The 27,378-nt window shown below is 70.0% G+C and overlaps 6 protein-coding genes across 6 annotated transcripts in view; 2 read left to right on the top strand and 4 right to left on the bottom strand.

Annotated features, from left to right (window-relative positions):
* The window catches only part of CHLNCDRAFT_57068 (hypothetical protein), a gene marked incomplete at its 5' end in the record, with an annotated part of 6,166 nt that extends 4,677 nt beyond the window's left edge, over positions 1-1,489 (bottom strand). The window contains 5 exons of the mRNA XM_005850022.1: positions 197-367; positions 653-945; positions 1,088-1,105; positions 1,204-1,273; positions 1,418-1,489. Of these exons, the coding sequence (XP_005850084.1) occupies positions 197-367; positions 653-945; positions 1,088-1,105; positions 1,204-1,273; positions 1,418-1,489 (624 nt within the window). The remainder of the gene's footprint in view (positions 1-196; positions 368-652; positions 946-1,087; positions 1,106-1,203; positions 1,274-1,417) is intronic.
* Positions 1,490-2,342: 853 nt separating this feature from the next.
* CHLNCDRAFT_20347 (hypothetical protein) lies at positions 2,343-3,161 on the top strand (the record flags this gene model as incomplete). Its single annotated transcript, XM_005850276.1, has 2 exons — positions 2,343-2,832; positions 2,995-3,161. The coding sequence occupies 2 exons, from the start codon at positions 2,343-2,345 to the stop codon at positions 3,159-3,161; spliced, it is 657 nt and encodes a 218-aa protein (XP_005850338.1).
* A 780-nt stretch (positions 3,162-3,941) lies between these two features.
* On the bottom strand, positions 3,942-14,067 carry CHLNCDRAFT_142135 (hypothetical protein; the record flags this gene model as incomplete). Its single annotated transcript, XM_005850021.1, has 21 exons — positions 3,942-4,133; positions 4,308-4,694; positions 4,954-5,117; positions 5,337-5,572; positions 5,766-6,434; positions 6,591-7,014; positions 7,214-8,171; positions 8,383-8,916; positions 9,109-9,432; positions 9,622-9,848; positions 10,013-10,288; positions 10,487-10,649; positions 10,819-10,976; positions 11,159-11,263; positions 11,425-11,474; positions 11,639-11,737; positions 11,971-12,121; positions 12,262-12,481; positions 12,666-13,132; positions 13,358-13,726; positions 13,947-14,067. 21 exons carry the CDS (start codon positions 14,065-14,067, stop codon positions 3,942-3,944), a joined length of 6,294 nt encoding a protein of 2,097 aa, XP_005850083.1.
* Positions 14,068-14,702: 635 nt separating this feature from the next.
* On the top strand, positions 14,703-17,241 carry CHLNCDRAFT_50643 (hypothetical protein; the record flags this gene model as incomplete). The annotated part of the gene is made up of 4 exons (XM_005850275.1): positions 14,703-15,695; positions 15,860-15,950; positions 16,040-16,054; positions 16,139-17,241. 4 exons carry the CDS (start codon positions 14,703-14,705, stop codon positions 17,239-17,241), a joined length of 2,202 nt encoding a protein of 733 aa, XP_005850337.1.
* Positions 17,242-17,986: 745 nt separating this feature from the next.
* CHLNCDRAFT_142133 (expressed protein) lies at positions 17,987-21,338 on the bottom strand (the record flags this gene model as incomplete). The annotated part of the gene is made up of 10 exons (XM_005850020.1): positions 17,987-18,223; positions 18,406-18,711; positions 18,872-18,951; positions 19,497-19,695; positions 19,884-20,102; positions 20,203-20,371; positions 20,481-20,551; positions 20,676-20,786; positions 20,870-21,002; positions 21,208-21,338. The coding sequence occupies 10 exons, from the start codon at positions 21,336-21,338 to the stop codon at positions 17,987-17,989; spliced, it is 1,656 nt and encodes a 551-aa protein (XP_005850082.1).
* A 284-nt stretch (positions 21,339-21,622) lies between these two features.
* Positions 21,623-26,413, bottom strand: CHLNCDRAFT_142132 (hypothetical protein; the record flags this gene model as incomplete). Its single annotated transcript, XM_005850019.1, has 13 exons — positions 21,623-21,895; positions 22,039-22,131; positions 22,296-22,353; positions 22,478-22,538; positions 22,813-22,908; positions 23,090-23,183; positions 23,388-23,464; positions 23,585-23,700; positions 23,914-24,101; positions 24,266-25,117; positions 25,360-25,467; positions 25,705-25,773; positions 25,973-26,413. 13 exons carry the CDS (start codon positions 26,411-26,413, stop codon positions 21,623-21,625), a joined length of 2,526 nt encoding a protein of 841 aa, XP_005850081.1.
* Between the last annotated feature and the right edge of the window lie 965 nt (positions 26,414-27,378).

Raw genomic sequence — 27,378 nt, 5'->3', positions numbered from 1 at the left:
GTTTGGGTGCGGGGACGGGCAGGCAGGCAGGCAGGAGGGGAGCAGGAGCAGGGGCAGGGTGAGAGGGGGGGAGGCGTGGTCTGGGGAGAGGACCGCGCTACGGCAACAGGTGCAGGCCTGGCAGGCCGCAGTCCGCCCTCATTCCAACACACACACACACGCAGCCACCACCACACCGCAGCTCACGCCAGCGCACCTTGATGTCTGTGGCCGACAGCGTGCTGGCGCCCTCCCCCTCCGCCCCCTGGTTCTCATACGACACATCAAACACGTTGTCGTCGTCTCGCAGCGCCGCCGCCTTGGCCTGCGCCGCCTTCTCGGCCAGCTTGCGCTCTCGGTCGTGTATCTTGCGGATCTCCTTGCCCGACTGCGGGAGCGCGGCGGCAGGGGGGCACGGGAGGGGGGAAGGGGAGGGAGAGGGGCGAGGGGTGAGGCATGCGGGTCGGCGGCGGGAGCGGCACCACACAGCCAGGCTGGCTGGCAGCGACCTGGCTGGCTGGCTGGCAGGGCCGCGCGCTGCACCTCCCACCCTTCCCATGCGGCCAGCCCGCCATCCAGCAAGCAAGCCACCAGCGCAGGCCGGGCCGGGCAAGACGCCCGCCCCGCCCTGCTGGCAGGCAGCGCCGCCCCGCCCCGCCAGGCCGCAACGCACCGCCTGCTGGATGTGCACCACCGCCTCCTCCTCCAGCATGCCCCGCCGCCGGTCCACCTCGCCATCCGACTCCGAGTCTGAGGAGGGCAGGTCCAGGCCCGCCAGGTAGTCATCGGCATCGCCCTTGGGCTCGGGAGGCCCCTTGCGCTTCGGCGGCGGCTTGGCAGGCTTGGCGGGGGCCGCGGCCGCGGCGGCGCCGTTGCTGGCGCCGCCCTTGTGCTTGACCGCGGCCGCCGCCGCCACCTTGTGGTCGGACAGCTTCTCCACGGCTCCCTTCTTCTCCTTCTTGTCGCCTGTTGGGAAGGCAGGAGCAGGCAGGGGCAGTGCACACGCGGTCGTTCCCGAATCCCCAGCCCACAACAGTGGGCACACGCCCTGTGGCCGCAGCAGCCTCGCGTGCAGCCGCCCCCTCCCCGCACAGGCTGCTCCCCTCACCCTTTTCCTTCTTTTCGCCTGCAGCAGGCAGACAGCAGGGCAGCCCAGCCGTCAGCAACCTGTTGGTCACCGCCGGGCACGCAGCCTTCCAGCCCAACCGACTGCTGCCTGCTCACCCTTGTCCTTCTTGTCGCCCTTGTCCTTCTTGTCCTTCACTTCCGACTTGTCCTTCTTCTCCTTCTTTTCCTGCAGGCAAAAGCAGCTCGCGTTCGCTGCACCGCCTGCCCACCCGCTCGCGCGGCGCCACCACCGCCACGGCATGGTGCCTGCAGCGCTCATGCGGCCGCATGCGCGCTGCGGGGACTGCTGTCGCCGTCGATGGGCGCTCACCTTGTCCGGCTTCTCCTTCTTGTCCTTGTCCTTGCTGCTGGACTTGGCCTTTTTGTCCTCTTGAGGCGCCATGCTGCCCGAAGCGCGCTTCGCAGCGTCCCCTATGTATCAAAGGCCTGTGAGACTATGCAGCAGCCGCTGGAGAGCCCGAAGAGAAGATAGCAACGCAGTCGATCACGCCCCTGGCGTCTGGGCAGCGGCTGGCAAGCGTGATGAGTGAACACTGACAGCAGTGAACGAATGCGAATGCCTTGGAGCCTATCGGGCAACTCGAAATGCTGCCTGGGTGCCTGCTGCCAGTGCTGGGCCCGCCTGGGACTGCATGCACGGCTTGCCTGCATCAGGGAGCGGTTCCTGGGCAGCGTGGGCATTTGAGGAGCGTCCTGCCGTGCCTATACACGCCTGCTGGGCATATTGCTATCGTCTTCCATAACCGCTGCACGCCGCCGAATTGCAGCCGCCGCACACAGCCATGGCTTCGGTACAGTGCCGCAGCGTGGCCCAGGCCAGCACACGCGCAATGCACGGTCCCAGCGCCTGTGCTGCGCGCCTGGGCGTGCCGGCACACCCCAGGGCCGTCAGGGCAGCAGCAGGTGCGCCAGGGGCGACGTAGGGCCCACGCTGGGTGGCAGGCACCGTGACGCATTGCGAGCAGCGGTGCCCGCAACAGCAGCGAGCCGCCGGGCGGCGAGCATGGGTCCTGCCGCCACCGCCTCGCTTCCTCCCAGCCCTCTGGGCCATCGCCCGCTTGCCACTGCCTGCAGGCAGCAACGGCAACGGCACCAGTAGCGCCACCGCGGGGATCAACCCACAGCTGGTGGAGGTGCTGCAGAATGTGGCCAACGGCGTGCTGACCGCGGGCGACGGCGCGGTGCAGCTGAGCGCGCTGGTGGGGCAGAGCCGGCTGAGCAGCGCCGACGCGGCCATGGTCACCAAGGCCGAGTTCCCGGAGGTGGTGTGGGGGGAGCACAAGAGCGCGGCGCAGGTGCTGGCCTCGCTGCAGCGCATCGCGGAGCGGCAGGGCATGGCGGCGGCCACGCGCGTGGGCTCGCGCGTGGCGGCCGAGGTCTGCGCCCTCGACGCCGCCGTCTCCTACGTCGAGCCCGCCCGCATGCTGGTCCTCAAGTCGGACACCACCAAGCAGCAGAAGCTGCCGGGCAGCGTGGCGCTCATCTGCGCGGGCACGGCCGACGTGGGGGTGGTGGAGGAGTGCCGCGTCATGCTGGCGGCCGCCGGCTGCTACGCCTTCAAGCTCGCAGAGTCGGGGGTGATGGGCATGCACCGCATCGTGCAGAACCTGGACGCCGTCAAGGCCGCGGACGTCGTCATCTGCATCACCGGCATGGATGGCGGCCTGGCCTCGGTGGTGGCGGGGCTGGTGGAGGTCCCCGTCATCGCGCTGCCCACCAGCACCGGTGCGCGCCTCCGCTGTGTGTGTCTATGTGTGTGCTGGTGTGTGGGGGTGGTGCGGCGTGGGGCAGGGGAAGGGAAAATGGGAGAGGCAGCGCTGGCGGCGCCGGGCCTGCCGCTGCTGATGTCTGCGTGCTCTCCCCGCTCCCGCCCTTGCCGCTCTGCAGGCTACGGCGCCGCCTTCAGCGGCGTGGCCCCCATGCTGGCCGCCCTCAACTCCTCTGCGCCCGGCGTGTGCGTGGTGAACATCGACAGCGGGTTTGGGGCGTCCATGGCCGCGTGGCGCATCCTCAAGAACGCCGCCCGCATCCGCCAGGCGCTCACCAAGGCGTAGGCGGCATTCAGACGTGGGTCGCCGCGTGGCGCAACACGCACAGGCCAGCCAGCCAGCCTGTGCCAGCCCCCGCCCTGCCTTTGCTCCTTCCCTGCTCCGCTGCCCTCCGCCCCTGCTGATATTCTTTCCGTCCGGGGGCGCGCCACCTGCCCAGAGCCCGCCCCGCTGTCGGTCAGGCGGCTCAGTTTTCAGGCGCCTCCCCGGGCTGATCGACCCTCTGTGGGCACTAGCGATGCGGGCATCCCGCCCGCGGGCTTGCCGCTGCGGCCCCGATTTTGCGTCAGGCCGTCATCTATATATCGCACCAGCCTCCCCCCTTTCATTGCTTGCGCTCTCGAGACAGTGATGGCGTGCGGCGCTGCCGCCGCCGCCATGAAGCCTACCCTTGCCCAGCCCCCTGCCTTCACAGAGCCGTTAAGTTGAACCGCTAAGTTGACGTGTACCAGTAGCGCCCATTTTGCTTCCCCCCAACCTGCACTCTTCCCCCCCTGCCCTCCTCGCCCCGCCCTTTTCCTTCCCCCCAACACTAGCCGCCCGCGCGCATCCCTTCACCCCCCTTCCCCTGCCTGCTTGTCTGCGCCCTTTTCCAGCCCTTTTGCCCGCACTAATTCTTTTTCCTTGCAGCAGATGATGGTGTGCACACACATTTTGTAAGCTCGCCGTAGTGCCGCCGCAGGCGTGGCATGTGAGCCGGGGCAGGGCGGGGCCGCGCCTCCTCCCCGCCGGTTGTGAGCCCGGCTGTGCAGCGGCGCAGCGCGGGCGGCCAGCGCTGCGCGCCCGCTAGCCGGTCGGTGCCAGGCGCCCGATGGCCGCCGCCACCGCCTGCTTGTGGCGGTGGGGCCGCTCCGCACCCATGCCGTCCTGCATCTGGGTGGACAGGCCAAGCAGCGCCTGCAGCGTGCGGGCCAGGCGCCGCGCGGCGCCGCCCCCGCCGCCCTTGGCGCACGCGCCCGCCACCTCCAACACATCCTCCTGCGCAGCCAGGCGGTGGGGAGTGGGCATGGATGGAGGGGGTGAAATGTATCGAGGCGGTGGGAGTGTTGCAGGCGTGGAAGGCAGGCCAGGCCCAGCAGCAGCATGGGGGCGCGCGGGCCAGCGGCGCCCCTCTGCTGGCACCCCCCGCTGATGTGGCGGCTCCGCGCGCACCTGGAGCGCCAGCAGGGCGGCGGGTGGCACCCACTCGGGCCCCAGCTCAGCCAGCTCCTCCTCCGCCACCTCTGGCGCCAGCGCCAGCTGGAAAGCAAGGGCGTACTGCGTGCCGCTGTACAGCCGCTCAGCCAGCTGCCAGGCATAGCCGCCCGGCGCCGCCGCCCCAGCGCCGCCAGCCGCCGCGCCAAACCAGCCCCTGCCCAGCCGCAGCTGCGCGCCGTCGCCGGCGGTGGCTGTGGCTGCGTCTGCACGCGCGGCGGCGCGCTCCGCGGGGCTGACAGGGGAGCAGCTGACTGGTTCCCGGCCGGGCGCGGCAGCAAACTCTATAAATGCGGCGGTGGCGGCGCGGAAGGCGGGCAGCGAGCGGGGCAGCATCAGGCGCCACTGCAGGCGGCGCGTGGCGGCGAGGGAGGCGGATGGATGCGTCAGCGCCAGGCCCAAAGGGGTCCCCCTCTGGCAGCCCCTCACCACCAACAACAAGAACGACACGCGCCTCGCCTCCAGCAGCTGCCACAGGGGCATGCAGCCACCTCCTCTCCTCTACACGGCAGCCAGGCGGCACCCCCAGCATGGCCCTACATCTACATACACACACATACACACACATACACATAAACACACAGCCCAGCCCAGCCCAGCCCACCTGCCCGGACAGGCGTGCCAGCCCGCAGAGGAAGAAGAGCGTGTACTTGGCCTCCTGAGCCATGGCCAGCGTCAGCGGCTGCTGCGCCCCCGCCGCCGGCGGCTGCGCGGCCAGCAGCAGCCGCGCCTCGGCCTCCACCGCCAGCCGCAGGGCAGCCTCTTCCACTGCACGCGACGCAGAGGGGGCAAGCGGCGGGGCAGGGGGGGTGAAAGGGGAGGGGGCTCCAAGCCAGATGGCGGCACCACCAGGCAAGGCAGGCACTGATGTCAGGTGCATCGCAGGAAGGCAGCACAGGCAGCACAGGCAGCGAAGGCATCCGCCGCCAACGGCTGCGGCAAAGCAACCCGGCGGGGCGGGCGGGCATGGGGGCAGGCAGCGCTCACCCGCCGCGTGGCCCGGCAGCGCCGCCAGCAGCATGGCCATGAGGGACAGCACGCAGCACCAGAGGCGGTGGGCGGGGTTGGGGGATCCGTCCTGCAGGTACGCGTTGCTGTAGTCCACCACGACGCCAGCTGGCGCCGAGCTGGCGCCGCCCGCGCCGCCCTCCGCGCCGCCTGCCGGCCCCGCCTGCGGCGTCTCGCCCATCAGGTTGCCGCCCTCTGCCGCCAGCAGCCACTTGCTGCAGGCAGCATGGGCAGCGACAGCCATGAAGTTGGACAAAACATTGGACAGGAAGGCCATAGGTGGGTCGGCGCTGGCCGGGCAATCCCACAGGCAGGCGTGCTTTCTTGTGGGCTTCCGAGCTACTGTCAGAACATCCCAGCCCCGCCACTCCCTCCTGCCCCCTGCCACCCGCCTCCAGACCGCCTCACCTCAGCGCCAGCGCATGCGTAACTGCCCCCTGCTCAACCAGGAGCTCCGCGCCGCTGCGCGCCTGCGCCACCTGCAGCGCCAGCAGCAGCGCCGCCTCTTCCACGCTGGCCGCCGCCAGAGGGCCCAGCCCCTCCTCGTGCTGCTGCGTCTGCTGCTCCCCCAGGCCGCCACCGCCGGCGGCACCACGCGTCGCCGGCAGCCCAGGCGCGGCGGGCGCGCCGCCGCCGGCCAGCGCCAGCGGCCGCGCGCCGCCGGCCTGCTGCGCCGCCGCCTGCCGCGCCGCCTGCTGCGCCGCGGTGTGCAGGCTGACCAGCATGCTGTGCAGCAGGTTGCCAAAGTGCAGCTGGAAGCGCACCAGCGGCAGCCAGGCGGCGGCAGGCACCAGCCTGTCGATGAGGCCGGCCGCCAGCGAGACCACGAGCACCAGGTGCGGCGGCTGGCGGTGGCAGGCCGCCAGCAGCAGCGGCAGCAGCCGGGTGGCTGCCGCCTGCAGCCGCTGCTGCGCCTCGCTGGGTGGCCCACAGGCCTCTGCCGCCGAGGGCGCCAGCGGCGCCAGCACCAGCGCCGTGGCCAGCAGGCTGCGCGTGACGGCGGCGGCGGCGGGCGGGGCGTCCGGGCTGGGGCTCAAGCTGCCCACATCCCGCCCCTCCAGCGCCTCCAGCCACTCCCTGCACCGCAGGCAGCGGCGGTGGCGTGGCGGCGTGGGGAGGCGGTGAGAGGCCGGCGGGGAGCACGGCACGAGCACAAGGCAGGGGCGGCGTAGCAGGGCACTCGCCAAGCCATGCGGTCGACCGTCGGCCCACCCTCCACGCGCTGCTGCTTACCCTGCGGCTTGCAGCACCCCCGTGCACAGCGCACAGGCCGGCTCCTGGCCGCCGCCCGCGGCAGCCCAGCGCTGCGCCAGCAGCAGCAGGATGTATGCAGCCTCTGCCGCGTTGAGCAGGTGCGCCCCCGTAGGGTCGACCGCCGCCGCCTCGGCCGCCGCCGCCGCCGCGGCGCCCGCGGCGTCGCCGGGCCCCGCCGCCACGTCTCTGAGCGCATCAGACAGCACACCCAGCGCCGCCTGCACAGCCTCAGCAGGCACCTTGCCGCCGCCGTCGGCGCTGGAGGCCGCACCGCCGCCGGACGAGGCGCCGCCGCCGGCCAGGCGGTGGTTGTGCGCGACCGACAGCAGCGCTTTGAGCGCTGTGATCGCCGCCAGCTTGGCATCCTCCAGCGAGGCCGCCACGCTGGCAGCTCCCAGCCAGGCTGCACAAGAGGCGGCACACGAGGCGCGGCGCGGCGGCGGCGGCGGGTCAAGGTCTGTGCAGCGGCGGGCACACCGCTGTGGCCGGCCGCACCCCAGCACCCTCCCCACTGGCACAGCCCTGCTGCCTCCCGCCACTGGCCACCTGCCTCACACACACACACCCCTCACCCGAACACACACACCCAACCCGCCACCCACCTGACAGCCCTTGCAACGCATCCAGCTGCTGCACCAGCACGGCCCCCAGGCGCTTCTGCAGCAGCTGGGCGTCGTACACAAAGGCGGCGCCCAGCTCCCGGTCCGCCGCCACTCGCTCCGGCACCTCAGCCTGCTGCATCACCAGGCGTGCTACAGCAGTTGCGGCGGGGCTGGCGGGGAAGCTGCGGGCCGCCAGCTGGGGCGCCTGCTCCGCCAGCACCCGAGCCGCCTCGGCGTTGGTGGCGAAGCGGCGCAGCAGGGGCGCGGCGGCGGCGGCCAGGCGCGGCGCCAGCGAGGCGCCGTCCCCCATGCTGCGCCACAGCGTGTCGTCGCTCAGTGCCGTGCCCAGCAGCTGCAGCCCGCCCGCCGCTGCCGCGCGCTGCGCCCGCAGCAGCAACGCGGCGGTGGGCTGCGGCGCGCCGTACCGCTGCAGCAGCTGCGGCAGCAGGTCGGCGGGCAGGCGGCGCAGGAAGGCCACCAGCTCAGCGGGCATGCCAGCTGGCGCTGAGCTGGCGCCGCTGGCCACCCACGTGTAGCACTCGGCCGCCACAATCTGCAGCGCGCAGCCTTCCGCCGACACGAGCGCCGCCGCGGGCTCCGCGGCCACCCAGGCGGCGGCGGCGCCGGCCTCGGCAGGCGGGGCTGGGGGCGGCGCCCGGCTGGCATCTTCCAGCAGGCCAGTCAGGTGGGCCCACAGGCCGGGCTGGCGCTGCAGCACCGCCACCGCGCGGAAGGCCGCCCCACTGGACTGCCAGAAGGCTGCCAGCACCTGAAGCAGCTTGGCCAGCGCCGCGGGCTGCTCCCGCTGCAGCCGCTCGCGCTGCTGCAGCAGGCCCCAGAGTGCGTCCAGGCAGCTGCGCGGCGGAGCCGCCGCCTCGCCGCCCGCAGCCTTGCCGCCGCCGCTGCCGGCGTCGCCCGGGGCGGGCAGCGCGGCCGTGGCGTTGCTGCTGGTGTTCTCCTGCAGGGCACAGCGACGGCGACGGCGGGGAGGTGGCGAGCTGTGAGCCGCACCAGCATAGAACCAGCTGACTGCAGCGCCCTTCATCCCTCCAGCGGCCGCAGCAATGCGCCCACCCCATCCTGCGGTTCACGCTGCCCTCCACCTTGCTTCCCCGGGCCCCACCAGCTGCCAACCAACCCACACCCGCCATCCGCCTCCCGCCCCGCACCTTGCCCAGCAGCGCCTGCTCCAGAGCGCAGGGGAAGAGCAGCGCATCCAGCAGGCTTGGGTGGCACTGCACCGCCGCCACCAGCGCGTCGCAGGCCGCGCCCAGCAGCGCCGGCTGCGCGGCGGCCGCCTGCGGCGAGAAGGCGCCGGCGATGGCGCTCCTCGCCGCCGACGCCACCCCCGCGTCGTCGCCGTCCTGGGGGAGCAGCACCGCAAACACGGCGCCCGGGGCCGCGGCCGCCGCAGCCACCGCCAGGCAGTGCATGCTGCGCAGGACCAGGGCTCGCTCGGCGGACCCAAAGTATGGGTAGCTGATGTACGAGAGCAGTACCGCCGCCGCGCTGGCATCCGCCTGCTCGCCGCCGGCGCCGGCGCCGGCGCCGGCGGCGGGGCAGGGGCGGAAGAAGGCGGCGGGGGCCAGGCGTGCCTCTGGCGTGCCAGCCGGCAGCAGCGTGGGCAGCAGGCGGTGCCACTCGATGCAGCAGTCCTCCACGGCGGCCACCTCCTCCTCGCCCCGCGCCTCCGCGCCCGTGCGCTGCAGCAGCCAGGGAGCGGGGCCGTGGGCGGGGCCGTGAGCCATGAGGGCGCTGGGGCGTGCAAGCATTGGCAAACATTCCTATGCCCCAAGACTAGGCCAGCCCTGCATCCGGGACAGCAGGGTCGAGCCCTGCAAGACCCGCCAGCCAGGCAAGCAAGCTGGACAGCGCCGGGCAGGCAGCCCTCTCACCTCTAGCTGCTGCGCGTGGTAGGGCAGCGCGGTGAGCAGGCAGGCGGCCAGGCCCACATCGTACCGCAGCACCGCCTCCACCGCAGCCGCGATGGCAGACCCGCCCTCGCCCGCGGCAGCGCCCTGCGCGGCGCCCGCCGCCGCCGCCGCCGCCGCTGCTGCGCTCGCCTCTGGGGCTGGCCCCGTGGCAGAGGGGCCCGACAGCAGGGCTTGGCGCACAAGGCGCAGGGAGAGGCCCGCCAGGCGCCAGCGCTCCGACCGCAGGCAGTACCGCCAGGACCGGTGCTCGGCCAGCACCCGGTGCAGTACCCACACCACCAGCGCCTGCAGCGCGGGGGCCGGAGCGGCGGCTGCAGGCAGACGGGCGGGATGGGGAGCAAGGCAGGGGCCCGGGGTCAGCGGCACCACAGCACGGCAGGATACTCGCAGCACAGCAAGCTGCAGGAAACCAAGCAAAGCAGATTGAAAAAATAACAAGCGTGGCCCGGCACGGCCTGCTTGCTTGCCTGAGACCAGCACGGTGAGCAGCCTCAGGAACGCGTGGGTGGCCGGGTAGCGGCCTCGAGCGCACTCCGCGCCCAGCAGGCGCCGCAGCAGCGGCACATCCGCGTCCTGCCCCGCCAGCCGGCCCGCGGCAGCGGCGCTCAGCGAGGCGCTGATGCCGCAGAGCGACAGAAGCTCGGCGGCCACCCGACCGGGGATGCCCTCAGCCAGGGCGGCACAGATGGTCAGGCAGTCAGCTGCAGGTCAGGGGCAGGGGTGAGCAGAGCGGGCAGGTTCCAGGTGAGACGGTCATCAGGCTGTGGGCCAGCACAGAAGGAGGGGCAGGCAAAGCAGAGTGGGCGGGTGGTCCAAGCGCAACGCGCGGCAGGCCGCCACCCGCGCTGGCTGCCCTGCGGCGCACCGATGACGGCGGTGGGCGGGTCGGCGAGCTGCGCCAGCATGGCGGCGGCCTGGCAGGCCAAGGTCAGCAGGTCTGGCCCACGCTGGCCGCCCTCCAGCGCCCCGGTGGGCACCTCCACATGCAGCAGCTCCATGGCTGTCTGCGGGTCGCGCCCACACAGGGTGGCCAGCAGCTGGAAAGCAGCTGCCAGCTCAGCCAGCGCGGCGGCCGTGTGCGCGGCGGCGGCGGCGGTGCCCGGCGACCCCGGAGGCTGCTGCTGCACCAGCGCCAGCGCCTCTGCAGACAGCGGCACGCGAGGCAGGGTGGTAAGCAGGCAGCGCACTCAGCCACGCCCTGCTGTGCTGCTGAAAGCTACCGGCATCGCTCCACTCGTCCGCCCCGTGCAGCCAGCCCGCACGCTGCACACCCCCAGCCTCGCATCCAGCCCTGCCCCAGCTCCGCGGCAGGCGCGTGCCCAGCCCCAGCCCCGCTCACCAGCCATCCTAGCCAGCAGTATCCACTGGCCCACGCCGTCGGGCAGCACCAGGCGCCACCGCACCAGGCTGACCGAATCAACGTCCTCGCCGGCAGGCACCGTCCACAGGCCGTCAGTGGAGGCGAGGCCCTCTGGCAGCGGCACCACCTCGCCCAGCACGCCCTGCACACACAGCCAGGCAGCAAGCCAGGCAGGCAGCCATACAGACAGCGATGAGAGCTCGGCTCAGGGCTCAGGCACAGCACATGGCAAGCCAAAGACGCAGCCGGCAGCCGGCGCGAGGTATGCAGCCCTCGCTCGAGCGCATGCCCCGGCCCCGGCCCCGCCCTACCTGAGGCAGCGTGAGGGCGCGCGCGCCTGGCAGAGGCATGGCCTCCCGCGCAAACACATCCTGCTCCTCGTTACATCCCTCCTTGATGGCCGCATCGGGCAGCACGTGCAGGCACACCAGGCCCGACAGCTGCGCCAGGTAGGCGTTGGCGGAGGCGGCTGCAGAGGCATGGGGCAGGGGGGTGGCAGCGGGGAGGGTGTCGTGCGCCCACTCCCAGCTCCGGCAACTTCCGCACGCGGCAAGCATGGCATGACGGGGAGCATGGAGCCAGGCAGGGAGTGTGGGAAGCGAGCCAGAGGTTCCAGTGGTGAGAGGCGAGTGGGGTGCGCGAAGAACCCACCAGAGTCGGGTGTGCTGCTGAGGGCGGCGAGCAGGGTGTAGAGGGGTGCGGGCAGGGCGGGGTAGAGCGAGCGGAGGTCATCCAAGAAGTGGCGCAGCGGCTCGTCTGCAGGGGTGGCGGCAGCGGCAGGGTTCAGGACGGGTAGGAGGGGCAACCGAGGGCAGGCGGGGTGAAACGGCAGGGCGGGAGGCGTGCCAAGCGACAGCAATGTGCGGCCAGGTGTCCAGCCCATCGTGATGACGAATGCCTGCCGGCCCTCGCCCCACCTGTGAGCCGGTCGCCGGCCCAGAAGCTCTCGCATAGCACGGGCTGGTCCCTGCACGGCACAGCAAGCAGGGACGATGCTGTGGCGGGGTCCGCAATGCACCACAGGCCATGCATCCACCCCATGCTCTGTGCCAGAGCCTCCAGGGGACAAAGGGCAGCACAGAACCATGCAGGCCTGCCCCACCCTCTCGACTGCATGCGCCGGCCACCCACCTGAACAGATTGGCCAGCGTGGCAACCACCTGCTCCGCCTGGGGCAGCGGCAGCGCTGCGGGGCTGAAGTTGAACGCGCAGAAGGCAGCGGCCATGGTGCTGCAGGCATGGCAGGCATGGCACGGCAGTGGGGCTGGGAGGTGGGATCACAGGCGGTGATGGGAGGCGAAGGGGCACACCCGGCTGCCACCTGTGCGCAGGGTACTGAGCGTCGGGACTGTGCGCTTGCCGGCATGCAAAGCCAAGGCATGCGGAGGCAGCGACCGAAGCTGGGTCTGGCCCCATTCCCCCAGCCAACGGCACCACCACCACCAACGACACCCCATCGCCACCTCAGCACAATGTTGTTGAACATCTCGGCGGCGCTGGGCTGCAGGCCGACGTGGCAGGTGAGCTGGCGCAGCGTGCCCAGCGCATCCGTCTCGTACGCCTTGGCCGCGTGCGCCGCATGCTCCTGGCTGGCCCTGTTGTGGCCGCCGCCGTCTGCAGGGATGCAGGCGGAGGAAACGGCGGTGGGGGAGGGCAGTCGGGGGCAAGGCACGGGCGGGGCTGGGTGTGCGTGTGGCAGGGCGCCATGATGTGTCCTCCTTTGCCCGTCTGCCCAGCCTGCCAGCCCCACCCACCTGCGCTCTTGGCCGCCAGGCACAGCACCGCTGCCCAGGCCAGCAGCACGGGAGAGTGCGCGGCGGCGGCGGAGGGCCACCAGCTGGCCAGCTCAGCGTTCACTCGCTCCCTGACAGCCGGCGCGGCAAACACGTACGCCGTCTCGTCCAGCGGCTGCTGGCTGGCCAGCGCAGCCAGCGCCTTGTCCACATCCAGCATCTCCAGCAGGAGCAGCGTGGCCTGCACAGCAGGCACAGCAGGCACAGCAGGCGGACCCGGCATGGCTGCTTGCGGCGCGGTCGAGAGTGGCGGAGCTCCAGGGGGAGTGGATGCGCGGAAGCACAGCATGCACAGCATGCAACATGGCTGGTGCCATGGCTCTGCCTGGCTCACGAGGAAAGCGAAGAGCCAGCCAGTGTCTCACCAGCTTGATGGACAGCTGAGCTGGCGACAGCTCGCCGGCGGCGGCGCCGGCAGCCAGCGCGCCGCCGCCGGCCGCGCGGGGCAGCGGGGTGCGTGTGAAGAGGCGGGCGTGGAAGAGTTTGGCCAGAGAGAGGAAGCGGTCTGGGGTGCACTGCTTGCGCGGGTGGTAGTAAATGAGGATGAGGATGTGCAGCAGCGAGCAGCGCTCCACCGCAGCCGCGTTCGCCTTGGCGTCAGCCACCGCCGCGGCCACCGCCCCCGCGCTGCCGCCGCCGGCCCCTCCAAAGGCCGCGATGGCGACGGGCGCGAGCGCGGCGGAGGCGGCGGCGGCGGCGGCGGGGCCTCCCACAAGCGCTGCCGCCTCCAGGTTGGCCCGCAGCGCCTGGAAGGTGGCATCCTCCAGGTTGGCGCCCAGCAGGCTGGACAGGGTGCCTTCAATCACATCCAGCAGCGGGCCGCCCTCAGCGCCTGCAGGCAGGCAGGCCCGGGGAGGCGGGGACGGGCGGGGCCGGCACTGGCGGCTACATGGCTGGGAAACAGCACAAGCTGCGGCACCGGTGGCCACATAGCACTCCCAGGCAGTCATGGGCAGGCCAGGAGCAAGGCGCAGCAGGCGAGTGGAAAGCGACAGGTGGCACGTCAGCAGGCACCCTGGGCCCGGCAGCCTGCAGCCAGCCGCCCGGCAGCACTCACGCTCTCCCTCCCACAGCAGGCTCTCTATCGACTTGAGCAGGTAGAGGCGCTCCGCGTAGTACAGCTGTACCACCTCCACGCGCTGATCTGGCGACAGGCTGGCGCCGCCGCCGCCCGCCGCCGCCGCGCCGGCCGGCAGCACCGCCTGCGGCCCCGCCTTGGCCACCCAGCGGCGCAGCAGGATGTAGGCCTGCACCTCGTCCAGCTGGAGGGTGGCGGAGATGTCGGCGGCGGCGCCGCGCAGGCCCCCCTCCACCGGCAGCTTCTTGGCGCCGATGGCGAGCGAGGGCTCGCCCTCCAGCGCCCGCCGGGTGGCCTCGCTGGGCGGCTGGAAGCCGGCGGTGCCCTTGGCCAGCCACGGCTCGTACTCTGCAGGCGGGGGCAGGCGGGGGCAGGCGGGGTGCGCATGGTGTGAGCGTGACGCGCACCGTCCGTCGATGCGCATGCCTGCCACCCCCGCAGCCATCACAAGGCGCCAGCCAGCCAGCCCGCCAACTGCCAGCAGCCAACCGCCAGACAGGCGCGGCGTCAGGCAGCGGAGGCCGAGACGAGGCGACACAGAGCGGCACCCGCCGCCCCCCGCACCCACCTGCCAGCGTGGCCTTGAGCGCATCTGCCGTCACCGCGCTGGGCTCCAGCTTCAACATCTCCAGCTGGGTGTACAGCTTCTGGAAAGGCGGCCACCACAAGGCCTGCGCATCAAACGGCATCGCGGCCCCCCGGCTGCCGCGCTGGCAGGTGCTGGCTTCAAGGGCGTTCTGGCTGCCCGGCGTCTGCGCTGCTGGCTCCGCTAGTAGCGCGTGGCGACTCTATAGCCCTTAGGGTGCCCTGCATTGTGAAGCAGCGGCAGGGCAGCAGGGGTGAGAGGGCGGGCAGGCGGCAAAGTATGGCGGCGGGTGGCAGGGAGGTGGCGTCGCTGGGCGCAGTGCCCTCCTGCTTATCCAAGCATGGTTGTAAGCCTCTTTCACCGTACACCCCATCCCAGGCCAGCAAGAGCACGAGCTGGGCGTGAGGCATTGAAAGGGGGCTGGCTCGCCGAGCCGGCTAGCCTGCGCTCTCACCTCATAGATCAGTGGACGGCCTCTGTCAATGCGACAGGAGTCCGCGACAGGAAGGCCTCAGCTGAATTGATCACCGAGAGTGCAGGAAACACGGCCTGAGACCCCTGTCGAGCTATTCCGACATGCTGGCTGAACGATGGCCCGCTCCCACTGCCTGCAGAAGCAGCCATCAGCCTCTAGAGCTACAGCACCTTTCTTTAGAGGAAAAGCCGATTGAGGCCTCCAACGCCGCTGCATTGAGCACTGGCAACGTCCACATGCCCTTCCATAGGCCTTGAAGGTCCATGCGGGCGCTGCCACTGCTTTGCTTGGGGCCCACCCCACGGCCAGCCCCTGGCTGCTGGCGACATTGTCTGCAAGTGCCACACATTGCAGCAAACTACCAGCGCTTCGTGGCAAGAGCTGCAGCTACAGGTGCTGTCGGAGACCTTTGCGCCCATCCAACAGCCCATTCTGCTTCTCACGCGCGTAATTGTGTCGCTGCAGAGACCTCGGGGGAGTGGGTGCGCCTGTCGTCGACAGATGACCCAACAGCGGCAGGCGGCGCCGCCGCCGGCGAGCCGCTCCAGCTAGACGACGCGACGCTCGTGGCAAGCAGCGAGCTGCAAGAGCTGGCGCGGCAGCAACTCCAGCTGCTGGCCGTCTCGCTGCAGCTCAGCCTGCAGGCCGTGCTTTCCTCCAGCATCAGCATCGACGACTCCAGCATCGACGAGGAGGCGCTGCGGCAGCAGCTGCTGGCAGACAGCACGTGCCTGCGGTCGACAGTCTACTGCCGCGCCCCCGCCAGCCTGCAGACGGGCCAGCTGCAGCTGCAGCTGGTGGCAGCCTTGGGCGGCGGCAGCCAGGACCTGCAGCAGCAGCAGCAGCAGCAGCAGCAGCGCTTCCTCTTCCTGGGACACCAGGGCGTGCCGGGAAGCAGCCTGGCGGAGCAGGAGCAGTGGATCCTGGAGCAGCCCGTTATTGTACTGCCCGACTCAGGGGGACTCGTACTGCCGCTGTCCCACAACGGCTTCCTGGTCGGCCTGCTCGTCGTGGAGCGGTGCCTAGAGGAGGAGGAGGAGCAGCAGCAGCAGCCTGCCGCAGCTGCAGGCGGGGCTGCGGCTGGCGCCGGCATGCCGCCGCCCACCACCTGCCTGCTGCTGCGGTCGGCGGAGCTGCAGCTTCTCAAGCAGACGGCGGCGGTGCTGGCGCTGGCGTGCGCGATGGACCTGCGGGCGGCGATGGAGCGTGTGGGCGCAGCCTACCGCCAGCGCCAGGCCTCCGCGCTGGTCCAAGCGGTGAGGCTCGCAGCGCTGGCGCCGGCTGGCACCAACAGCCTGCATCTCCCGGTCACGTCACTCAGCAGCCTGGCAGCAGCATGTGTGGGTGGCCTGCTGCCCGCCCGCTGCTGCTGCGCGCCTCGTGATGTGCCTGCCCGGTTCGCCGCCCGCCCGCTGCGCAGGCCAAGAAGCCGCTGAGCGTGATGCGCACGCTGGGAACCATGCTGCTGCCGCGGCTGCAGCCGGGGGAGCCGGACCGAGACTTTGCGCAGGGTGGGTGGGCCCTGCTACTAGTGCTGTGCCGTGCTGGCTGATGCGTGCCGTGCTGACGCCGTGCTGCGCTGCGCTGCGTCGCCCTGCAGCGCTGTTCTGCACAAGTGAGCTGCGAGTGTGGTGGTGGTGGAGAGTGTGGTGGTGGTGGAGTGTGAGTTCGGCTGCTGCCGCCACGTGCGCTGCTGCAGGCATTCTGGAGCAGGGCAGCCGCCTGCAGGAGGTGGTGTCTCAGCTGCAGGCAGCCCTACACCCCTCGGCGGCGGCGGCGATCATGCCCCCGGCGCTGCTGCAAGCAGGCACCATGAACGGCAAGCGGCAGCGGAAGGCGCTGCCGCGCGGCAGCGGCGGTCGCGGCAGCCTGAGCGGCGTCAGCGGCGGTGGCGGCAGCAGCCTGGGCCAGTGGCAGCTGGCGGAGCCTGCCCAGGGGCGGCCCGCGCTGCCCAGCAGCAGCATAGGCGGCGACTACCAGCGGGGGTCCACTATCGATCTGAGTGTGGATGAGCCATCCGCCACAGCATCGCCCTCGGTCCCACGGTCGTCAAACGACAGCAGTAGCAGCAGCAGCAGCGGCGGCGGCAGCAGCAGCAGCAGCAACAGCAGCAGCCAGAGCAGCGCCGCTGGGGCCGCCAGCAGCAGCCGCAACGGCAGCAACGGCAGCAGCGGGCGCGACGGCGGCGGCATGGCGGGCAGCGCCAGCAGGGCCTCTGCCGACCTTCTCAACGTGCTGATGCCGCTGCTGGCCTCTGCCAGCAACTTTGCGGCAGTCAGCGGCGTCAGCTTTGTGATGGCGGAGCACGGCAGCGGCGCGGCGGCGGCGCGAGCCGGCCCACGCGCCGGCGCCGGCCCCAGCCCGGACCCCCAGCAGCAGCTGGTGCTGCCGGCGGCTGAGGTGGCAGTAGGCCCTGGCAGCCTCAAGCGCATGCTGAGCCAGCTAGTGGACGGCGTGCTTGCCTGCGCCACACGCGGCGACCTGGTGCAGGCATGCGTGCAGCTGCAGCCTTGGGAGGGGCGGCCCGGCGTGGCCATCACGCTCTGCTGCTGCTACGGACTGGCGCACGGCGGCGGCGCCGCGGGGGCCAGCCAGGGCGGCGGCGGCAGCGCGGCGGTGGCCAGCCTGTCGCGCCCTCCTATGCAGCCCGAGTTTGCGTTCCTGCAGAGCACCGCCAGCGAGGCGGGCGGCTTCTTCGAGGTCCACTCCGACGCCACCCCAGACGTGCAGCACCTGAACAGCAGCGCCCTCATGGCCTGCCTCTGGCTGCCCACCGTCAGCTGCGACGCTGGCTGGAACTGACGGCAAACGGCTCTGCCACCTTTGGGCCCTAGGCCCGCTTCATGTGTACAACCCCCACCCTCGCTCATGCTCTCCTCCCTCATTTCTCCGCTCTGCTCCCTGTCGCTCCTCCTCTGCCCCGGCGCCATTGTGCCCGCTGCTCTGCTCTCAGCACTGCCACCACTCTCTACTCTCTCTGCAAGCAGTTTTGTGACACGCCTCGTGCAAGAATGCAGCCGGGCAATCTTGCAGCTGGGAGTTACAGCAGCACTGCCGATGCAGTATGGGGAGGCGGGGAGGTAGTCACGGCATGGTCAACCATGCGCAGGCAGGTACAGGCAGCTGGGCAGCGTGCTCTTCACACCACTGCGTATGCTAGCTGCTGCTTCACAAAGAGGAAAACATAACAAAGGGCACACAAGCGTAGCGAGGGGATAAGCCGACATGCATCCTCGCCTTGCCAGATGCGGGATGCGTATGGAAATGGTGTGTGCCGATGAAAGTAGCAAAGTCTCGAGTAAAAAACGGCAGGCGGTCGTGGCAAAGACCCTGGCAAAACGGTCCTGGCAAAAAGCACAAGGCACCAACACAAGTCACGATAAAGTCGGGCAACAGAGTAGACAACAGAGTAGACAACAGAGTAGCTATTGAGAGGCATGGAGGCGCAGCACTAGATCAAATGATTGTTTTGGTGGATCCGCGCTGCCGGGTGCAGAACCGCTACAGGCGGTAGCGCCAGGTACTTGATCCCAGCCAGGAGCGCGCCTCAGGCTTTGCAGCTGGCCTTGAGCACCAGGAAGGGCGGGCTGCCGCTGTCCCCCGCCCTGAACCTCAGCCCGTCGATGCGGTCCTTGTTGAGGGCCGGAATCATGAGCGCCAGCTGCAGCCGCTCCTTACTGCCCGCATACTTGGCAATCTTGTCGGGAGACAGCTTCAGCTCCAGGTACTGCATCCTGTCGGCCTTGGTCTTGAAGCGCGTGCCCTTGAAGCTGCCAGAGCCCAGCTGCACAGCGCAGCGGTTGGCAGGCAGGCCGGTTGGCAGGCACAGCGGATGACGCGCGGCCCGGCGGCGAAACACCCACACACACCAAAACTGCCCTGCTGGCAGGCAGGCATCGCACGCCGCCAGGCAACACATGCTGCAGCTCCACGCTGCAGAAAGGAAGGGAGCAGGCGTTGCCGCACCTTGATGGCGCCGGGGCACACGGGCGGCATGCAGGGCGCGCCGGTGGAGTGCTTCTTGGCGCCGTCGTACACCTCCACCGTGAACTTCTGGGAGGACTTGGCTGTCTCGTCAAAGGCGCTGGAGACGAGCATGAAGAGGGATCCAAAGGTGAGCTGGGCCTTGGGGGAGAGGAAGGAGAGGTCAAAGGACTCCAGGACAAAGGAGGTGCGGGGGATGCCCCACGGCCACGAGTGCTGCAGGCTGGACGCGTCGTCCACCTTCTTCCCCTTCGCCAGCTCCGTCGCGGTGAAGTAGCCTTGGCTCTCCTGCGCGCCAGGTGGCGCAGAGAAGCAGGCAGGCGACACGCGCAGCTCAGCGGCAGGGGCGCTGATGGCGGCCGGCAGCAGGGGCAAGCTGGGGCAAGAGCAGGCGCGGCGCGGCCCCGGGAACCCAACTCCGCACACCAGGGCCGGCTGCCGGCCTCACCGTGTCCACAAAGGTCGCGAATGGAACTTTGGGCTTCTTGGGGCAGGGCGGGACAACTTCGATGTAGGTGCTCAGGGTGGCTGCAGTCGCGAGCGCAGCAGGGTGGCAGTATGCGCCTTCAGGCAAGGGGAGCAACCTGGCAGCCACGGCCCACCAGCAAGCAGCTGAGCTGCTGGCTCACCATGACATGTAGGGCAGGCCGGCAAGAGGCAGGGTGGGGGATCCTGGCAGTGCCATGCCAGCCGCCTGCTCACCTGACTGCACCCCATTTTTCCTGTTTGGGTTGTGCTTGCTCTTTCTCGGTGCATTTGCCTTCAATTGCGTGTCCACCGTTTTGCCTTGCAGAGTGAACCGATGCCAGCCTGGCGACAGCCCGAGTGTCTTCAGGTTCAGCTTCATGATCTGGCCATCATGCTCTTTCTTGTTGTAGAGCATGCCAGCCTTCTCCGCCACCACCTTGCCCTTGTTACCCTGCACAGCCAGGCCCACGCACAGTGGTGAGTGTGAGGAGCAGCCACACGCACATGGGCCAGGTCCTCCACGCCTACATGAGAGCACGCACACCTGGCTCCCGCTGCTCGCTGCTCGCTCGGCTGGCAGCAATGCACCCAGAGGGACGGCTAACCCATGATGATGCACAGGGCTGCCCGGCTGCTGCCCAGCTGGCGCCTTGCCTTGAGCAGGTCGTCGTCAAAGGTGATGAGGTAGCGAGACACTTCGTACCCGGGGGTCCTGGAATTGGGCGGCTCCCGGATGCGGGAGGCCTTCAGCTTCAGGCGCCAGTTGCCGCCGATGGGGATGAGCAGGATGGGGCTCATTGCAACCTGCAGATGGCGGGGCGCCGGCAGGGCAGCACGTAAGAAGGCGCGAGTGTGCAGCAGCCAGCCGGGCAGGGGAGCGACCGGCTGGGCCGCCAGGCCAGCAGGCGGGTGCCGACCAGCGCTTCGCCAAGGCCTTGCCGCCCACACCGGGCCGCAATATGGCCGCCACCTGCGCGCGCCGCCTCGCTCACCACAGTGAACTGTGTGTCGTCCGACCAGCTCTTCATCTCCAGGGTGGTCTGCTGCTCCAGGCTCCAGCCGCAGTAGGGCGCCTTGCACGCCTTGCCCGGCTCGTCCTCCAGCGAGACGGGCATGAAGCCCAGGATCTGCAGGGTACGCTCCTTTGCAGCCGGAGGATCGATGAACCCGAATGGCCAGTCATCCCTCCACTGGTGGTAGTTGGCCAGCACCTGCGCGCAGCGACGCAGGGAAGGGTGGTTTGCGGCGAGCAAGCCTTGAGCCCGTATTGATAGAAGCGCCATTACATGCCAACACAGCGGGCCTACGCACCTCGTACATCACGCTGCCGCTGGCGGGCACAATCGCCCTTCCGCCAACCACTTTGGTCATGTCGTACGGCACATCCTCCACCCACGTGCAGTCGAGGTTGGGGTACAGGAGGTTGCCAGAGGGCCGGCGGGTGTCGATGGCGGTGACGGTGCCGCCCAAGTCGGTGCAGCTGCAGCCAGCCAGGCAGTGGGTTGGATAGCATGTGATCCCAGCAGGTGTACAAGCATGAGGAAGGCAGGCAGGCTCGACAGTGCCAGACGGAGCAGGCGGGCCCGCACTTTTTGGGGCTCATGGCGAGGCGGAAGATGTCGTTCTTGCAGCCCACAGGCCCGTAGGACAAACCCGCGTCCTGCCAGGGCAAGAGGAGCGAGAGTTCGACTTTTTGCAATCGAGAGTGCGGCAGGGAATGGCAGTGGCGATTCAAAAAACAGCTGCCGCCCAGCGACACGCGGACGCATGCGACTGCACCTCACCAGCAGGTTCTTCTTCTTGCACGCGGGATTGATCTGGATGCCCGTGATAAACTTCAAATCGGGGCGGTACAGCCGCAGCGACAGGTCAATGAGGGCAGTCGGGTTGTTATGCTGCACGGGGATGTGTGGGTGTGTGGGAAAGGGGTTGGGAGCAGGGGGAACGAAAATTAGCCGCACTGCAACGCCTGCCGCACCTGAACAGCGCTCAGCTTGAGCTTCCCCTTCCGCGGAATGATTTGATTGTAGGGGAAGCACGATTCAATGATGCTGCGCCCCGTCTCCCTCACTTTCCCCGTCTTCAAGTCATCCTGCCACCAGTATTGCCAGCTGCGAGGGGGCAGAAGCGCGGCAGCGGCGGCGTGGGCGGACGGACACCTTTGCAGCCTCCAGTATCTGCTGCTCTATGACCGATCTCGGACGACATGTTTTTGGTGTGATGCAAACAGCAGGGTGTAGGCTTCTGGACCCCATCGGGACCGCGGCCCCGTTCTGTTGAGCCCACCTGGCGAACAATGGCGTGGCTCCACCACACCTCTTAGGGTGTGGCGAGAAGGAAGAGTAGGTCAGGAAGATGGGCTTGGCTTGGAGCTTGGCCTCCGCATGGCCCCCAAGCAGCGCCAGCAGGAGCGCCAGCGCCAGCAGCGCTCGCACCCAGACGCCCATGGCGCCCTTGTTGACAGCGGGCGGGGGGTGGGGGAGCGAGTGACACAGCGGGGGAGAGTTGAGAAGGGCGCCCAGCGCGAAGGAGGACCTTGCGCCAGACTCAATTCAGTAACAGAAGCAACGACGGAGTAAATTGGGCCATGTGTTGGAAGTGCAAGAGTGCGTGCCGGAACTACCGCCTTGCATGTGGAAGCTGCCGCGCCCGCCACACAGCGCGAGTGCAGGACTGGGCCCCCCTCCTACTCAATCAGAGGATGTTACTGCCTCCTACATGACAGGCTGCCTCAGCTCAATTTGCTCCCAAGCGCCTCATCTGCGGCCGTCGATTCGCCGCCCGCTGCGGTCTCGGCCCCCGTCTCGCCTCCTGGCTCCTCGCCCCCAGCCTGCTGCTGCGGCTGCTCCCTGTTGAGCCGCCGCACAAAGTCCAGCATCTCCCGCTCCAGCTGCGACTCGCTGAGCGGCACGCTGCAGCGCCCGCCATACGCAGCCGGCAGCTGCTCGGCGGGCACCCACTGCAGCAGCGCCTCTGCCGACTCGGCGCGCTGCTTCTTGGTGAACTGCAGGGGCAGGTAGAGGAGGGGTGAGGACGGTGTAGTTGGGGGTTGGCCTGCCTGCCCGCCAGAGGGCGCGCTGGGCAGCCCAGGCTCCTTCCCACGCGCTGCAGCCAGCGTCGCGGCGGGCACCGTGAATGGGGGCTCACCAGCTGTAGCTGCTCCCGCGTGCGCCGCGGGATGACAGCCGCCAAGACCTTCCAAATCACGCCGCTCCAGGCGGGGGCGTTCAACAAAAAGGCCTGCAGGTGGCCGATGGGTGGCAGCAGCACAGCAAGCGGCAGGGTTAGGCCAGGGCAGGCGGCGGCCGGCGCAGCCGGGTAAGGATGGCAGGGCCGATCCACTCAACGGCAGCAGGCGCCTTGCTGGAGCTGCCGCATTTTTGTGCAGCTGCACAGCCACGCACCTGATGCAGGCGCTGCGGGAAGGAGACAGCCAGCAGGGAGCCTCCCACTTGCAGGTACCTGCAGGCAGGTGGCGGCGCGCAGGCGGCGGCGGGTGATGGCTCCGGGCGCACAGGCGTCCGCCGCAAGGGACTGGACAGAAACGGTGGGCGCTCTCTAGATCTCCCCACAGGCCAATACCCACCACTTGAATGCGGCGCTGGACACATCCCGCAGGGTCAGCCCCTCCAGGTCGATGATTTTGACTGCAGGGGGGCGCGCAAAGGTGTGGGCAATGAGCAGGCAGGGCAGGGGAGTCAAGCGGGAGCAGCGGCACGAGCAGCGGCGCCCCCTCAGCTGTGTGTGGGCTGGCGGGGGCTGCGGAGGAGGAGGACTGGGCGCCCCCCGCCACAAACCCAACCCCTGCAAATCATCGGCTGTGCTGCCTGCCTGCCTTTTCTGTTTTGATGGCCCCATGCACCCCACCCGCCCACGCAGCCCGGCCCAGCCGCTCGCCACCCAGCTAGGCCGGCCACCCACCCGTCTTGCCCTGCGGCAGCGGGCGCGTGTCCAGCTGCCTGAAGGCGTACTCCATGCAGAAGAACTGGTGGCGCAGCAGCTCGCGCTCCGTCACGCCTGCGGCGCGCGGGTGCATGGCGGGCGGGCAGGCGCCGGGGCGGTATCAGGACCGAATCCGTGTGAAGCAAGAGATTCCCTTCTGGAACGGGCGATGGGGCGGGCAGCCAGATAGTCCAGGGCAGGCAGCTGGTGGGATAGGAGGGAGGCAGGGAGGCAGGCAGGCAGGCGAGCGCCGCACCCTTGGCCCGCAGCGCGTCAAACGCCGCGCGCCACCGCCCCGTGCACTCCACCTCCAGCACGCAGTCTGTGCTGCGGCTCCAGCAGTAGAACACCTGCGCACAGGGGGCGGCCACGCGGCATGCCGTCACAAAGCACCGCACCGTCGGCAGTGGGTGGGGGCCGGGCCGGCACAGGCTGCGCCGTGCCTGCCTCCCGACAGAGGTGCTACCCCCCACGCATCTCCACCCCCGACCCTCTGATCCTGCAACCGCCAGCCACCAACCATGCACCCAACCACCAGCCACCCCTTAGCTGACCTGAGGGTAGTGCTGCCTGATGATCTCAAACCGAGGCTGCGGCTGGTGCACCAGGTCCGCCACGCCCTGCGCCTCCACTGCGCAGCCAGGAGGGCGGCAAAGGGAGCATCAGCACCAGCATCAGCACACCTGGCCCATCTCCGCAGGCGCGGCTGCTCCCAGGGCGGGCGCGGCGCGGCCGCCGGCTGCCGGCTCACCCCATGTCACCATGTTTTTGAGGCCCTGGTACGCCTTGTCGCCGTGGCCCAAGCCCACCAAGAACCGCGCAGCAATGTCGTCGTTCAGTATGCCCGGGTGCTCATCCACAAGCCGCCTGCGCAGTGCAGGGTGTGAGGGTGGCGGGAGCGGGGGTGGTTGGTGATGGTACCGCAGGGTGGCAGCACAGCAGCAAGTGGCAGGGCGGATGGAGGTAGGTGGGAAAGGGCCACCCGGCGCGCTCGGGGCAGGGCGCAAGCACGGCAGGCGCCTGCTCAGGGCCACGCAGCTGCCGACAGGCACGCCCGGGCAGCGACAGCGCCCGCCGCACCGTATGGCGGGAGGTAGCTCCAGCGCGCTGCCGTCCAGGGGCAGCCTGGCGCTGGGCGGCGCAGACATGGCCGAGTCGGAGACGACGCGCTGCAGGGTGGGGGCCCCCGCCGCGCCGTGGTTCCTCGACTCCAGGACCAGGTCCGCGTGGAGCAGCACCAGGCGCCACCAGCCCGCGGGCAGCGCAGCCTGCACCCAGGCAGGCGCCCAGGCAGGCAGGCAGGCAGCAGGCAGGCAGCAGGCAGCACAGTTGGGGGGCTGAGCGGCGGGAGCGACACGATGCTTCAGGCGCCTCCATGCGGCAGCGGCGCGAAGCGAGCCTCAGGCGGCGCCCGTCCCCGCCGCTCGCTCACCCCTGGCTGCGCCGCCAGCTGCTGCGGCGGCGGCCGGCCTTTGAGCTGCAGCACCACGATGGCCGCCAGCGCTGCCAGGCAGCTGACCAGGAAGGCCACAGACTGGAGCACTCGGATGGCGGGCGCGCCCGTGTCGGCCAGCAGCTGCAGCCAGGCGGCCAGCAGCGGCACGGCAAGCACCGCCAGCATGGCGGGCAGGGAGCCGCCGCCGCCGCTCGCTGCGACGGCGCCGCCGGCGGTGCCGGCTCCGGTGGGCGGCTGCGGCGCCCCCAAGCTGGAGCGGCCTGCGGGGGCCGGGCGCCGCGTGGCCGTGAACTGCAGGATGACTTCCAGCCTGTCCCTGCCTGCGGCGCCTGGGGGCGCGGCCGCCGCGTCCTGCACGCTGTGGTCGCTGCCGTGCAGCGTGGCCACCACACACACCGGCGCGCCGCCCTCCGCCGCCGACTGCCGCAGCTGCTCCTCGCTGATGGTCGCCACGGCGGGGCCCAGCGGCGAGTGCAGCCAGATGTTGATGGCCAGGCAGGCGGCGGGGGCAGCGGCGCCGCCGCCGCCTCCAGCACCGGGCGCCGCCGCCGGCCAGGGGACGTCCAACGGCTGCTGCAGCTGCGGGAAGGGGCAGATGATCTGCTGCTGCCCCGCATCCAGACCCAGCGCCTGTGCCGGCGCCCCGTGCGCCTCCTGCCCTGCGCTGCGCTTGCCACCCTCCTCGCCACCTGGCGCCTCTGCCACCGTGGCGGTGACCAGCGTCACCACCGGCCTGCTGTCCAGGGGCAGGTCCTGCGCCAGCCACTGCACCGCCTGCCCCAGCCGCGCAATGGCGTCCTCGATCGCCTGGTGCAGCCGCGCCGCATCCTGCAGCCAGGCAGGCAAGGCATGCAGGCAGGCAGATGGGCAGGCAGAGCGTTCAGCGGCAGCCCCAGCATAGCCAGGCGAGCGGCTGCCTTTCCGCCGCTGCGCTGCAGGCAAGCCGAGGCGCGGCCCCCCTTGGCGCCGCGTCTGCTCGCCTCCTCCCCTCCTTCTCCCCTCCGCTCCCTCCCTCCCCTCCCTCCGCCCCCACGCCCACCACGCGCCTGCGGCGTGTCTGCCTCCAGCACCACCGAGGACACAAAGGGGTCGCGGTAGTGGCGGTGCATGAAGCGGCGCACGGAGAAGTTGCGGTGCTTCCAGCCCTCTACAGGGTACACCACCGGGAAGGCCATGGCCTGTGCCGGGGCAGGCGGGGCGGCAGCACGGCGGTCAGCAGCAGCGCGGGGCGAGGGCTGGCAAGTGGAGGGCTGGGAGCAGGAGCGGGGCGCGGCCTGCACACGCCCTGGCTTGTTAAGCAAGGAGGCGCGGCGGGCGCACGGCCGCCTGCCCGCCACACCAGCCAGACCCTCACCACCAGCCAGGGCCCCCCACCCCTTCCCACGCTGCCGCCCCTCCCAGAACAGCAGCATCACCTTCATCACTGACTTCCAGTCATCGTTGGCCTCAGTGCTGCGGTGCGGCCGCTGCCGGCAGAACAGGATCTGCGGGCGGGCAGGCGGGCGGGGGCGGCAGGGGCAGCGGGAATGCCGCATGGATGCATGGCCGTGCGCAGACAGGCACAGCAGGCAGGCCAGGCATCGTGCAGCGCACACTCGGGCAGCGACGCAGCAAGCAAGCAGCAGCAGAGCAGCCGCGCACTGCCACCCCGCCAGCCGGTGCCTCCCCGCCCCCTCCCCGCACCTTGATGTGCCGCCCCTCCTGGATCTCTACGCCCGCAATCTGGCTGAGCGCTATGCTAAAGGTCATGAACTGACCCTCCTCCAGCTCCTCGCCCAGCCACTGGGCCGAGGAGTCCTCTGCCCCAGCTGGTGCATCGCGGGGCGTGCCCTCCCCCGCCGGCTGCCCGCTGTGCGCCAGCTTGTGCAGCAGCGCCAGCGGCCGCACCGCGGGTCGCCGCGGCGGGCGGTCCGCCGGCTTCAGGGACACCTGCTGCAGCAGCGTGGACACCGCGGGCGGGCTGTCCGGGGCGTCGCTGGCGGTGACCAGCTGCAGCGTGTCTGGCGACAGCAGGAAGAGGAAGGGCCGCTCGTTGGCGGCGGGTGCGTGCGGCGGGTGCCGATCCAGGTACTCCTCACGCCTGTAGGACACCAGCCGCACCACGCTGGTGCGGAAGGGAGGCATGGCTCAGGCTGGCTGGCTCGCCCACTGCTCTATGAGGCTGCTGGGGGTCCAGGTCGAGGGCTGCCCAGACGGCGGCGGCGGCGGTGGCTGGCCTAAGCGGGGGTCGTCCCCAGGCCCTTGCGGCCGCTGGCCTCGCCCGTAGCGGGCGTCGGAGCACTGTGTGGGGCTCGATGCGAGCTGACGGCCTCTGGTCAGAAAGCCGGGGCAAGCAAGACCAAGACGAGGGGAGGGCGTTATCTAAAGACGATGCAGCTCAGAAATCTCCAAACGCCATCACCGGCCGGCAACAGATCTGTTTGTGGCATGGGCGGCGCTGAGGTGGCGGCGGTGCCGGTGCCGGCGGCAGCGACAGGTGATCTCAAACCGTGAGCAGAGCCCTGTTTGGCCAAACCACACCCAGGCTCTCTCAGGTGATCAATTACTATTCATGGCTGCCGCAGTTTACACAGCTTCATGTGGTTTGTGCAAGGCTGCGGCAGGGCGGCGGCAGCTGGTTCCAACCCAACTTCACTTCTCATCCCGTGCATTTCCGTCTACATTTCTCTCCGACACAATGTAACACCACACCAATCCGCTCTCCGGCAATGCGTTTGCAGTCACAGACACGCAGCAATTCACTGCTGGCACCCTGCTGGAAGAGGCCCGCACAACTCCTCGAAACCGGCTGCTTCCGCTCCACTCGCTCAATTCGCAACCCCTCTCCAATCGAGCAACTGTTGCAAGCAACACAAACACAGGTATGTGCTACTGTGGGGGTGGTAGACGTAAGCTTGGCTTGCACGTCGGCTGTTCTTTCTCGGTTCTCCCTTGCAGCCGCACCAGCCCCCTCGAACCTTACACTCCCCGATGCATCGCTCCACAAACGGGGCTGCCGGCAGAGCTGTCAACCAGCTTGCGTGGTCACCCATCACTGGCATTGCCATGCCTGTTCAGCAGGATGGCAAACCTCACAGCTGTCTCGCCGC

This window comes from Chlorella variabilis (genome assembly GCF_000147415.1).
Source record: "Chlorella variabilis unplaced genomic scaffold CHLNCscaffold_4, whole genome shotgun sequence".
In the NCBI taxonomy this organism is placed as follows: domain Eukaryota; kingdom Viridiplantae; phylum Chlorophyta; class Trebouxiophyceae; order Chlorellales; family Chlorellaceae; genus Chlorella; species Chlorella variabilis.
This window is presented reverse-complemented; position numbering and strand designations above follow the sequence as displayed.